This window comes from Varanus komodoensis, unplaced genomic scaffold, assembly GCF_004798865.1.
Source record: "Varanus komodoensis strain SLA01 unplaced genomic scaffold, ASM479886v1 scaffold11, whole genome shotgun sequence".
Classification (NCBI taxonomy): domain Eukaryota; kingdom Metazoa; phylum Chordata; class Lepidosauria; order Squamata; family Varanidae; genus Varanus; species Varanus komodoensis.
The window spans coordinates 14,012,435-14,025,116 of NW_025335317.1; the positions used below are offsets into that span (position 1 = coordinate 14,012,435).

The 12,682-nt window shown below is 38.7% G+C and overlaps 1 protein-coding gene across 3 annotated transcripts in view; it reads right to left on the reverse strand.

Annotated features, from left to right (window-relative positions):
- Positions 1-12,682, reverse strand: part of JMJD1C (jumonji domain containing 1C) — a 69,297-nt gene that overhangs the window by 5,962 nt on the left and 50,653 nt on the right. For all 3 annotated transcript variants that reach the window (XM_044420405.1, XM_044420406.1, XM_044420407.1), the window contains 11 exons: positions 11,167-11,319; positions 10,614-10,703; positions 8,951-9,078; positions 8,641-8,854; positions 5,852-6,066; positions 4,554-4,832; positions 4,142-4,310; positions 2,841-2,931; positions 2,612-2,742; positions 1,528-1,650; positions 725-864 (listed from right to left, as the gene is read on the reverse strand). In XM_044420405.1, the coding sequence (XP_044276340.1) occupies positions 725-864; positions 1,528-1,650; positions 2,612-2,742; positions 2,841-2,931; positions 4,142-4,310; positions 4,554-4,832; positions 5,852-6,066; positions 8,641-8,854; positions 8,951-9,078; positions 10,614-10,703; positions 11,167-11,319 (1,733 nt within the window). The remainder of the gene's footprint in view (positions 1-724; positions 865-1,527; positions 1,651-2,611; positions 2,743-2,840; positions 2,932-4,141; positions 4,311-4,553; positions 4,833-5,851; positions 6,067-8,640; positions 8,855-8,950; positions 9,079-10,613; positions 10,704-11,166; positions 11,320-12,682) is intronic.

The following is a 12,682-nucleotide window of genomic DNA, read 5'->3' on the forward strand; positions in this document are numbered from 1 at the left end:
CACTTCCAATGAAGGTCTGACACATTCATATAAGGTAAGGCAGTCCTTAAAGTATCTTGGGCTTGGACCATTTGGAGCTTCTAAAGGTCATCACCAGCATTTGCCCTTTGTTCCAGAAAGTGACTAGGAACCAAGGTTGTCATTTCCAAATTGGCACCATGAGCTCTTTGGCAGCAGAGTCTCAACATGCCCTAAGCACGCCATAGATCAATCACAGAAAATCTGCTCAAGAGAATGAAGGATCATGGACTGTAGATTCTGCCACAAAGCCACCTGGCCACTGGAATCAATGGAAGGGGGATAACAAGCAGGGTGGTCTGGTGGGGGTGTTGGCCTGGAAACCCAGAAGGTCTGGGTTCTAGTCCATGAATGCTCACTGGGTGTCTTTGGGCCAGTCACTCAACCTCAGCCTAACCTATCTCACAGGGTGGTTCTTGTGAGCACGGATCTATGTAAGCCACTCTGGGTTCCTCAGAAGAGGGAAATTATGGACTATAAATGGAATGAATAATAACTGTGCAACTTTTTTGTATGGTAGTTTAGCATGGTATATGATCCCAGCCACTCTCTACAACAGGACTGCCACATTCATTTTACAAGGATTTGTGCAGAACTTGGGTTCTGAGGGAAGGCATGTACGTGTGTGCACACACACAAACAGTTTTGAAAATTAGTCAATTCCAGGTTCAAACCAATATATAGATATATCTATTATAATTCTAACCTTCTGTAGAAATTCCCTTATTTTGTCAGCATCCTTGCTGGCATAAATATGCCACAACGCACCAGGCAATTCACTTGAATCCTTCAATCTTTTCCTGAGAAGATCATCCAAATCTTCCTCTTCAAATTTCTTTAGTACCCCTGAGAATTCACAAATCCAGCAATCAGTTGCCAGAGCTGGAGAAATCTTGCTTTGTGCCTAACATATCACAAACCAATCTCTCCTTGCATTCTATTTAATCAAAAGGGAGTAGGTTGAATTATTATGAATTGGAATAGAATACATGAAAAATATCAGAGTTAGAATGCCTGAAGATTAGAGGAAGTTTTATAAACACCTTTGCTACCCCCAGTATCTCTTGTGTTCGCTGAGCTCCGTTCATGGAAAGTACCTGCATCAGGTTGGGAGCAATCCTCCCTCTCTCCCACAGAGCCACAAGTTGCGCCATACACAGTGGTCCTCTAGCCCTTCCCAGGAACTTTTTCTGTGGGGAGCTCAGGGGGCTGCCCTGAGCAGGAGGAGGAGGAGGAGGAAGAGGCAGGCAACTTCTGTTCCATGTGCACTCCTTAGGGTACAGGCTATTACAATATACTGAAATTCAACATACTGAACAAGTGCAGGAAATCCATGAAAACAAAAAAGGATATTTAAAATTTCATGATGAATGGATGTAGGTTTCATTTATAGTGTGCATCAGGTGTATGAAGAGTAAGTAATGCTGTGCTAGTTTTAACATGGACAGAAAAATGGGACAACTGTACTACTAAATCTATTTAATAACTAAGGTTTAATTTTTACTTTACCAGATTTTGAAGGGACTCCATTCCCTTTTGCTATGCCAACACTGACAAGTATGTTCACAACATCTGACACTTCAATATGAAGGTTTGTTGTTCCTACATCGTGGTCTTTAGCAGCAGCTACACCTTTTCAAAATTAATGCATAAATATATTGAAGACACATTCACACACACTGCAAAGAGACCCATTAAAATTAATCTTGTAAAATTAATCTTTTAGCAAATCAACTTTTATAGAAAAAATTGTCACTGGAATCACATACATTTAGATCAGATAAAATAAATATAATAAACTAATCTTCTCCCTGCTTATCTGGCAAGAAAATGAGCACAAGTGCTGAGTTATAATTTTCTGTGAACTGGGTCCAGCTGTTTTCAGAATTAATTTGTTACTTATGAACTAATGAAAAGCCTAACTTATGAGACAAACTGAACTTTGCCTGTTCTACCAATGTGTTAAGAGTTAAGATTAGAAACTGGATGTATCTGTTAAAGGAAGCATTTACTTGCTAAAGTTAACTATTTGGGCTGTAATGTTACACCCACTAACCGGGGAGTAAGTTTCATTGAACTCAAAGAGACTTAGTTCTAAATAGGCATTCAAACTGTCTACTTATGGTCATATGTTGCTGGCTGCCCACTGATCATGCTTTCCAAAAGAAAAGCTAACTTTTCCACCTTTGCATTCCAAGATTTGTTTTTACTATCTATTTTCTAACAGGAGGAGCAACATACTATCTCTCATCCCAGAATAGGTGATGCAGAGGTATTAATGTATTTTACCAGGGCCTTGTTTGATCAAGTGACAAAGCCATTTGATTCTTGTCACCTCCTTCCACAAATCCCCTACACCTCCCAGCTTTTCCCAGTGAGCCATTCTTCCTGGAGAATTTTGAGAATGGTTGCAGTATTTTCTGTCAAAACATGCATAGTGTTGTGCCCTTAATCTATTTTTTTTCTTTCGGGACTTTTCCATTTTTTCCTCTTTCTTCATATTCTTAATTACTTTGGTGCTTTGATTTCCAAAATATTTAAAGAACATAATTCCCATCAAGCCTAAAACAAGTATTACTGGTGATGTACTTACCATATGCACTGCACAGCCGAGGACCTAGATCTGGGCGCACAAAAAAACCTGGCAAATATGAAGCCAAATTAAGTCTTCCTTCTGGGTTAGAATATTCAGGCAGAGGTAACGCCTTTATTAAGTCTTCGTATCTGATCAAATAAAGGTGAAAGTAACAAAGTAAGTAACATATGAGTCTGAAAATCGTCCTCTAAACATGCACACTGATGAGCAAAATAAAAATTAATACCTTGCAGGCATCATAGTCTTGAAATCTTCACCTGAAGGCAAATCTTTTAATTTTAGTACAGCTGTTTCCCCATTTTTAAGTTTTTGCCGTTCTGCAAAGATAAAGAAAAGTAAATGCGGTAGGCAACAAATCAGAAACAAAACAAATGTTTAATACTCAGTTGTATCTAATTGTGTCCCTCTGCTCACACGAGGCTTTTTGCTCCAGCAGTTGGCTCTGTGAACAGAAGGGGATTGAGTTCTGCAAATGCCTTCTTTTTCCTGTGGTCCTCCACACCCTCTCCGAGGCGGAAGGAGCCCCATGGAGCTACTCTGGGGAGAGGCATAGGTGGAAGCAGAGGAAATCAACCTTATCATCTCTCCCACACCTTCTGTTGATGAGAAACCTCAGCTAGAGATGTGAAGGCCTTAGAAACTCCCTTAGAAATCATTCACACAGAAAATCTATTCTTCCAGCTTTTAGATCTTGCAGATACCATGCATGAAATGACATGTACCATATAAAAAGAAAAGAAAGAAAAGCTGTCCCAAGTTTTTGGCTGTAATAGCTGATAGACTCCATCAATTCATGTCATGTTACACACACTTCAATTAACTTTCATATTCAAACTGTGACTGCACAAAAACAGAACCTTTTAAAAGTAGTACAAAACCACGCAATGAAAGTACTTCTAATACATGTACTTTGTCACTCAATGCTTAACATCTCCATATCCACAAATACTACTTTTTTTAAGGAAACAGTAATTTTTTTTGTGCTACAGCAAATATCACTATTGCACAATAATGCAATTATCCATTGCAACATTCACATCAGTCCAATGATGGCACCAGTGCAGTCTCTGACTCCTTTGTCAGGAAAAGAACAGCTCTGATTGAGTTTTTAAAAAAATAATCACTACAAAATTAAATTAAAAATCAGAATATTATAAGGCCTATTCTGTATTAGCATTCTATTTACAGGCATGATCCAGCCAAACTCTTTTAATGGAACCAATGAGAAAGAATTAAGTAAATAATAAAATTTCATACGATTAACAATACCTTGCCTACAATTCTGGTAAATTAAAAAATGGTGAAGTCCAGTAGATATCCTCTATTTTCAGATAATAATATATATTCCAGAATATTGTATCTATCTTCACACTTATACATAAAGAGAAGGAGAAAGTGTGTGTGTGTGTGTGTGTGAGAGAGAGAGAGAGAGAGCGCGAGAGCGAGAGAGCGAGCAAGAGCAGGAGAGCGTGAGAGAGAGAAACACTTTTTTGGAGCTGTGGTAGTTCTACAGAAAACACAACATACTTGAAACTTCTTCAAAACCTTCCCAGAATTCCTTGATGCTGCCACTTGAGCTGACGCTGTCCTTGCAATTCAAGAGATCAGCTTTGAGATCACCAAAATCAGAACTAATAAAATCTGTCTTCCACAAGTTTGCATTCAGTTTCTTGTGCAGTCCAGACACTAATACAGTCTACAAAGCAAAACAAAGAATAGCAATTAAGCAAAGACGAGCACTTAAAATAAAATTGGGCATGTATAATCAGCCTTGAAGTGACTGACATTTTGTCTGTGCAGAAGTTTCAAGGTTCGCTGGTTCTATTTCATTTAAATTAGGGAACTTGGAAACTTTAAAACAGTAGAATTGAAACTAATATAAAAACATGCTGTTCTGTCAGCCCTTTTTTTAGAATCTAAAGTGTATTTTAATATTTACCTTTCCTTGTCTCCAACAATGTTTGAAAAGTTTCCAGTTGTTGTTGTTTCTATGATCACTGAGCCACAGAACACGTTTATCACAGATCCATGAATGTGGAATATCGCTGAAGAATGTACTGCTATCATCTGTGATACATTTTCTGTCATCCTTTGGTTCATCCTTCACTTCAGATTTGATATTGATCTTTGGTGTTCTATTTGGTGGAATCTTGTTTTCTACAACTGAAGCAATTATGTCATCAAGAATGTTTGGCATACTCCTTCCACCTTTGCTACTCTATTGGAAAAATAAAATGAGGACTTAAGCAATCTTTAGTTTTTCAGTAGGAAACCTTTCATTACTTGATCTATAGAAGACACTTTACGTTTATAATAAACAGTGCAATCACCCCAACAACTACAATGCTGTAATATCATTGTCTCTTAATATTAACCGGTTAGATGCTGATCACATCAACTGGCATAATCCCCATTTTCTGCAGGAGGAACAAAGGCCAAAGGAGTCACAACAGATTAACTCTCCAGTGAATTGTCCACCTAATGTTTTATTTACACGTATGTACAACTTCCTAAATTCTGTTAATATGCTTCTACTACAGCTAAATTTGTTTACAACAGTTAGCTCTTTTCAGAAAAATAATTAGGCTTTTAAAAAATTATATTTAGATTGAAATCTAAATAACTACATTGCTAATTTAGCAAATCCAAGAAACTTTTGTATTTGTGTTTTTCAAACAACAACACCCTTGTGCTGCATAACCAACCTATTTTGAAAAGTCACACATTTCAAAAACAATAATACAACACAGTGAAAAATGCCACTAGGCAAGCCCATATCCAAGGGCACACCTACAGTAGTCATTGAATCTTGTTCTATGACAAATGTTCACCTTTGAATGCTGCTTATACCAACCAAGTTTGCATGAACACTGTGGGGTTAAACAAGCCATGTGTAAGCCATGGCATGTAACTGGATGCTATCTACCAGTCACTGCTCGTCATGCTTTCTGAACTCAGCTATCAGAGCTTGTTAGAGTGGAAACAACCCTCAAATAACCCATGGGCTGTTGTTAAGTTACAGCACAAGCCTTGCCCAAGGCAGGTGATCAGACAAACAATGCTTATTTATTAAAACATTTTTACCATATGCTGCAACTTAAATAAGCTAACATGGCTTGTTTAACACATGGCAACTGTGAGAACAGACTAATTAAATCACTACTCTCTAAAATGTGGAATTTGTAGGCCTTTCTCATTCTAGTACATCCAGAGCAAGGCATTTAGTAACACACTCACTGCAGTTCCTGTAGAATAAACTGGAGCAAAAGCAATGCCAGCATCTGTAGAGCCAAGACGTAATTTGCCAGCAGTAGTGGTCAGTAAGTCCCGTAATGTTGAGCCCTGTTCATTATTCTGAGACAAAGGAGCTGATATTTTGTAGTTAAGAGATTCGGAACTGTCTTGGTCCTGCTCTTCTTTTGCATGCTTCCCAGGAGGACAATCTTTGTTTTCTAAATTAAAAAAAAAAAGGTTGACCTTACATAATTGTGCAGTGTCACTAGAACATGAACAGCACTTGTAGCCTGTATTTCACAGTCATTGCAATGTGCTTATAGTGTTATTCCTTTATTCACCTGAACCAATATCAGAGGATGAATTAGTTCCTTCAAAAAGCACTGTGTAACCGTGTGAAGGGCATCCTCAGTGTCTCAGGCATGGAACTGACTGTCCTGCCACAAATGAAAGATGCTGCAGCTAAAAGAGGTTGGGAACACTGATGCATTGCTTATGTCTTCTGCAAGTGGCTCTTCTATCACATACAGCCATTATAGTTTGATGCTACCAGGAGGAGGTACCAAACACACACGATGGAGGGGTATACAGAAGTTATGTATTATGGCAAAAGGCAAACTCTGAATCATACCTTCCAATCAACTGTAGGTTGAGACATAATGGGAAAGTATGATTTTCCGTCTACTCTGTATCTCATGTACCCCCTACTTTTCTTTTCTGTATGTCAAAGATGACTAATAGCAACTGCCTACTTCTAGTTTTAAACTAAGTTGTTTCTCATCAGCTGAAGTCTAGTATGGAGAAACAGCTAACTCTCCTGAGTTTATTTCTTTAACTTAAAAGCCATTTGTAACCAGATACTCTTTTCCCCCATTATCTTGAAGGAAGCAAGTGTAGTTTTGGTGAGTTTTAATGCTGAATCTCTCTGGTCCTTGGACAGAGGAGGCCCAGAAGAAACCATTCTTCAAAATACTACCCATCTATACCCACAGTCCTATGCCTTGATTGGTGAGAGCTTCCAAGATATATCAAACCAATTACCCACTTATATATAAAATAAAAAGGGGGTGATTCTTTTTTCTTTTATTTCATGGAATATTGAGAACCCCTTTTGTTTGGAAAGCAAGTTGGCAATATTATGTAAATATACTGAAGAGGATTATTTAAGATTATTCTCTAGTTCTTCTCCTGTCTTTTATTGAATTCATGACTTAAACCTTTGTCTGGGTCTTTTTCTAGAGACGTATTTCCTACTGCCAAGTTTAGGAGGAGGGATATATGGAGCAACAGGATTAACCTGCTGACTGGGAGTGACTAGGAGGGTTTGCCCATGTCCTCAGCTCCCAAGTAAACACCCATGAAGTTCTGAAGCTCTCCTCAACTCAGCTCTAGGCCGTGCAAGTAGTGGTGACAACATATTTGTTCTTCAAAATTAACAAGGCATGATGACCTTGTTACTGGGAATGAAGGTCCCCATTCTTGTGAGAGTGAGGCTCATTGTCAACCATTCATATAGCTGGAGACCAGCTTTCTGTTACTTCTGAACCTGGCCTTAGTGGTCTGAAAAACAGTGAGGAACACAGAAGTGGGGGTTTATCATTATGATTCAAGAACCCTTCTGGAAATGATAGTGTCTTCCTAATTTCTGTGGTTTACTAGTGCACGGTGAGTTGGGAAATGAGCCCAAATAAGCTGGCAATGTAAGATATTTTTGATATTTACCAATAAATCACAACAACTAAAGATTTTTAACTAATGGCCAATTTTTCTTGAATTGTCATGGTCAAGCAGGAGATTATGAAGGTAGTCCACTGAAAGTCTAGAACTAGAAAGAAATGAATGATTTTCCTCCAATTTTCTGCAAATCAGTTGGTTCAGTCTCAAAACAAAACAAGTTGTCTTGAAAGATATGAAATGCTATGACCATAATCTAACACAGAAATAGGAGCTTTTCGAATAACTGATTTCTGTGGGCAGACGTGTGTGCTGGACTATGCCCCAAATAAACATTTACTAACAGAATCCCATGAATTTTGATTTCTTCTCTTATCCACCAAAGTCCCCTCAACGCCCCAGGCATCCTTCTGTATTTAATGTTTTCTGGTTACTGACTGCATTTCCTGCTCACAGACCAGAACACCCAGGGCATGGAGCTAGCACTGAAAAAGTGGAGGGAAAAAGAGACATGTGATGCAGTGTGATCTTCAGATGCTTTTCTGCCATGCCCTGGCATAAGGAATGAAGAGGGATTCATATCCAGCACCCAATTCTCTTCAGTCAGCAGCACAAGAGACTCAGAAGTAGTACACTTCGGCTTCTGCTTTGTCTTCTCCTTCCATTACTATTGTCTGCTTCTGTAACAGCTCCCTCTCCCCAGGCCTCTGCATGGAGAAGACCAAAGCTCTTTTTCTGGCTTTGTGCCTCCACATGCTTTGGAGTGCAACTTTTGGTTCCAGCACTAGCTACTGCCGACACGTGGCCCTCAACAGAAAAAAAGAGTGCTGCCTCCCATTCCAGAAAGACATTCCTCCCAATTCAACATATGCAAGCAGGAAAATTTGTGTAACAACCTATTCTGTGTTGCCGATGATTTATACTTTGCACTTGCAATTTTTGAGATTAGCTAATAAAGGAGGAATTTTCTGTCATTTCACACTGGCCCACTAAACTTTTGGGGAATTACAAGTAAAGAGCAACATTAATGGAGTTTAAGAGTGTCCATTACACAGAAATGCATACAACCTGCCCACTTGTATTCGTTTGCTTGCTACACAAAATGTCTGATTATTTACCTTTTTTTTCTTCTCTAGATTTTTGTTCTGCTAGATCTGCCAACCAATGTAGTGGTGACTGGGATTCAGGTGGAGTTAACTTGTTGTCTGGGCTTACATCATTCCCTGGACTTGCATTACCGTTTGTCTCAGATTTTTGAGATGTCTTCTGCTGTTGTGACTCAGGTATGCAGAGAGAAATTTTATTACTGTGATTAAGGACATTCTGTAAAATCTGTAGGGCACACCAGTTCAATTAATCAGTTTTTATGAACTATCAAATTATGAAAATATTAACAATAACATATTTGATCACCAGCTTTGGCTTTACCTGAGATACCCCATTCATGGAAGGGAACTTGCCAACTTGGAGATTTTGTTTGCTGGCACACTGGCAATGGGATTTAATTTCATGCTTCTCTCTAACAGTATGCATTGCTTCAAGAAGTTCCATTAAAACTATAAAATGAAGAAAGAAAACAACAAATTTTCTTCCACAAACAATGTAAATACCTCATACTTTGAAGCTGCCTGAAATTACAGCTAAATTCATACAGTAAGAAAAATGAAGTTCAAAATCTTTGTATTAGTTTTACCTTTGCCAGTACATCCCTAATATGTAGAATAAAACTCTGAAAGGATCTGTGTACAGCATAAATTTGTCAGAGAGCTTCAATGATGTTTGGATTGCAGAGTTTTCAATTACATGGTCAAATGTCACTTTTAGATACATGGCCAGCCATCACTGAGGAACCCAAGAAAGAGCCTACCGCATGTGGGGAATGGTGAAGATGATGGGCAGGGGTCTTGAACAGACAGAAGTATGCCCATCAGTAGAGAGAGCACTGCCCCCACACCATCCTTCTGAAAGCAATGGCGATCTCCTCCTCCTCGTTTTGCCTGTGCTTCTTTCCTGCTCTGCCATGTCTAAATTGGTGTCAAGACATGGCAGTTACACAGCAGAGACAGCTGGTGTAGGTATACTGGCAGCTTATGCAAACAACCCAATTAAGACAGAATTACATGTAGCTAAAACGCAAGAAAACAGCACTAAAAGCAACCATCAAAGCAACCAAATATTTGCAGTTTAATTCATTAAAATGAGAAGTACCATAGGTGCTTGATCCCATATACTATAAATGATCCAATGAAGAGAAAGGTCTATTCCCTTCCTAAAAGCCTGTAAAAAAATTCTAGGTATGTCACCCACACCTAACATATTTGCTTTGGGAAATGCAATTGCAATCACATCAACCACTTGCTGTGTACAATGTGGAGTTGCCCAGTCCTGTTATCTAACTAGTAGTCTAATCAGCCATTTCACTTTCTCACACACAGAACATATGATGATAATGTATTGAATTGACCCAAACATGTAACAATGGACTTATTAAAACATATGAAATAAAAATAGCCAAATCAATTCCTATTACATTACCCAAACATATACACATAATCAAACTAGACTGAACACTGGAGAAATTCTGATTAGCTTCTATTCTGTAATTCGAGTTATTACCATTAGAATAGCAACCAAACCCTTTTTGTGGTTGTTGCTGCTTTACAGTGTGTACTGTATAAGATTTATTTTATACTGCATTTGCAGTTATCTAATAATAAGAGTTAATTCCACTCACATCTGAAACTTCACTCGTAGCTACAAACTTATGAAATATAGAGACGCACTAAACAGGCTATCATTTCATTCTTACAGTCATGATCTCAATTAGGGCCTGATTTACACTGACACAATCAACGGGGCTCTGCAGGAGGCTGTGGCATTCCTCCGCTTGAGCACTGCAAGGAGGAGGGCAACAAATACCCGAGTCTATAAGCCCTGGCCAGGGCTCCTCAAATGTTATTTCCATTTTATAATAGCAGTATTCATGAATGCAAAAACTAAAAAAGATATCCTACAGCACCTTTATGGGACATTTTGCAAACAGAAGAAAAAGCTAAGCAAGTAATTCCTTTTACTGTTATCACAGCCTTACCAGATCCAGGAATAATTTGAGTCGGCATTAAATGTTTGTGATCATGAGGCTGTCCTTTCACACATTTCATCCAAGCATATAGTTCTTTATCTGTGAAGGTATTAAGAGTTCAGATCACTTGTGGTTTTATAAACTTCAATTTTGTATGCTCATTTTAGAATAGAGTATGGTCTACAGGAATACTTCAGAGTTTCTGCTATTTAGTTGAAAGACATTACACATAATTTTCATATCAAAGAGAACCGCTACACATTACTCAATAAGCATGAGGCAATTAAGTCTGCTGATAAGGTCACACATGACTGGCATACAGAATTGGTAAGCTGAACAGAAACAAAGATATAAATAGGCAAGCATCTCTTGAAATAGGCAATTATAAAATGCTTCAGACGCAATCCTATGCGTTTGGACAGAAAAAAATCGTCAAACTTCCAACAGGCCCAAGCTAGTATAGCCGACTGGGAGATACTGGGAGTTGTAGAACTTTTTGCAATCTAAACATGCACAGGACTGTGCTCTAAGCATATCTTAGTTTTTACAAGAATTCACTGACCTCTAGAACTCTTCCTTTCCTTAGCCTTGTAGCAATCTAAGCAGACCACAAATCCACATTTTTGGCAGACCCAGTGAATGTTAAACAGGGTGGCTTCACATGCATCACACATTTCACGGACTCCTCTGACTGCTCTCTTCCAAGCAATTTTGGCTGAAATACAGAGTAAACAAGAGACGAAGTACTAAAATTTAAAGACAAACATCTGTAAAACTATACTGCAGAAATGAAAACCCTGCCAAACAGCCCAGTCATTATTTCCTTTTAAGTAATTAAGAAAAACCTGGCAAGAATAAGTATTTTATTGTCACAATTTATAATTGTTAAACATCTAGATAATTCTCTGCATTAAATCTCTTTAACCAATGGGTGGTTATGTTAAAAAAAAAGGAACTTATTTCTAAGACAGTGTTTAGTCTTAACATGCCACAGAGCAAATAATGAGTTTTGCACTTACATGGGAAACTACTCTTGCTTCTGATTTGATAGGGAAAGAAATACGTAAAAGTATGGGTCATTACTTCTAAAAAAATCATTATGCCCTTCCCAAAGTAAACTTCTTAAAAGCCCTTGAAAGGGGAAGATATCTATTAAAATGGGAAGGATTTAAGTTGGGGAGATGGTGGACTTTGCAGTACCTAGCATTCAACAAGATTAACCCTTGGTTCCAGATGTCTGAGTAGAGGCCTTAAACCTACCCAGATACAACTATTACCTTAGTAGGATTCTCCTCACCCCAACCAGTTGTAGGCTTGGTGCTTGGACAATTTCATGCAAACAGTTCTGCACTGGATCCTCATTCCATTTAGTTTATCAAAAAAGCAGTAGGAAAATATTCCTGGATCTCTGATCAACTACCATCAACCAAGCTATCTTTCTGGGGGGCTGTCTGAGCTGGGGGTGGGGAATACCCCATTGCAGTGGTACTGCTCCTACTTGAAAGGTCAGCTGCAGAAAGGGGCAGCCCTTTGGATTCAATAGCTACATGGAATCACTGTGCGGGGCAGGGTCACCTGGAGTTTTGGAGTGGGCTGCTGTCAGTAGAGATGTGCTCAATCAGTGCCTGACTTCAGCTAGGGATTTGATGAGGGCTAACACACTGAAGCTCAATCCAGACAAGACAGAGATGCCATCAGTGGATGGTTCTTCCAATGGAGGATGTTCAACTGGTTCTGGATGAGGATGCGCTCCCTTTGAAGCAGTAGATTTGTCATTTAGGGATACTCCTGGAGTCATATTTGTTACCTGAGGCTCAGTGGCAAGGAGGACTTCAACCTACTTTACCTGGTGACCCAGCTATGGAATACAAGGGGCATTTATTTTGGTCTAGTTGTATTAATCAAGTTGTTTTTGCTGTTCCAAATGTTTAAAATTCTTTTTATGTTTTGTATATTGGAATTTTATGATGCTTTTATTAAATGGGTGTTTCACATCTTTTATGAATGATTATGAACCGCTGAGAAAGCTTTGGCTATTGGGTGACATAGAAACCAACCAACCAACCAACCAACCGACT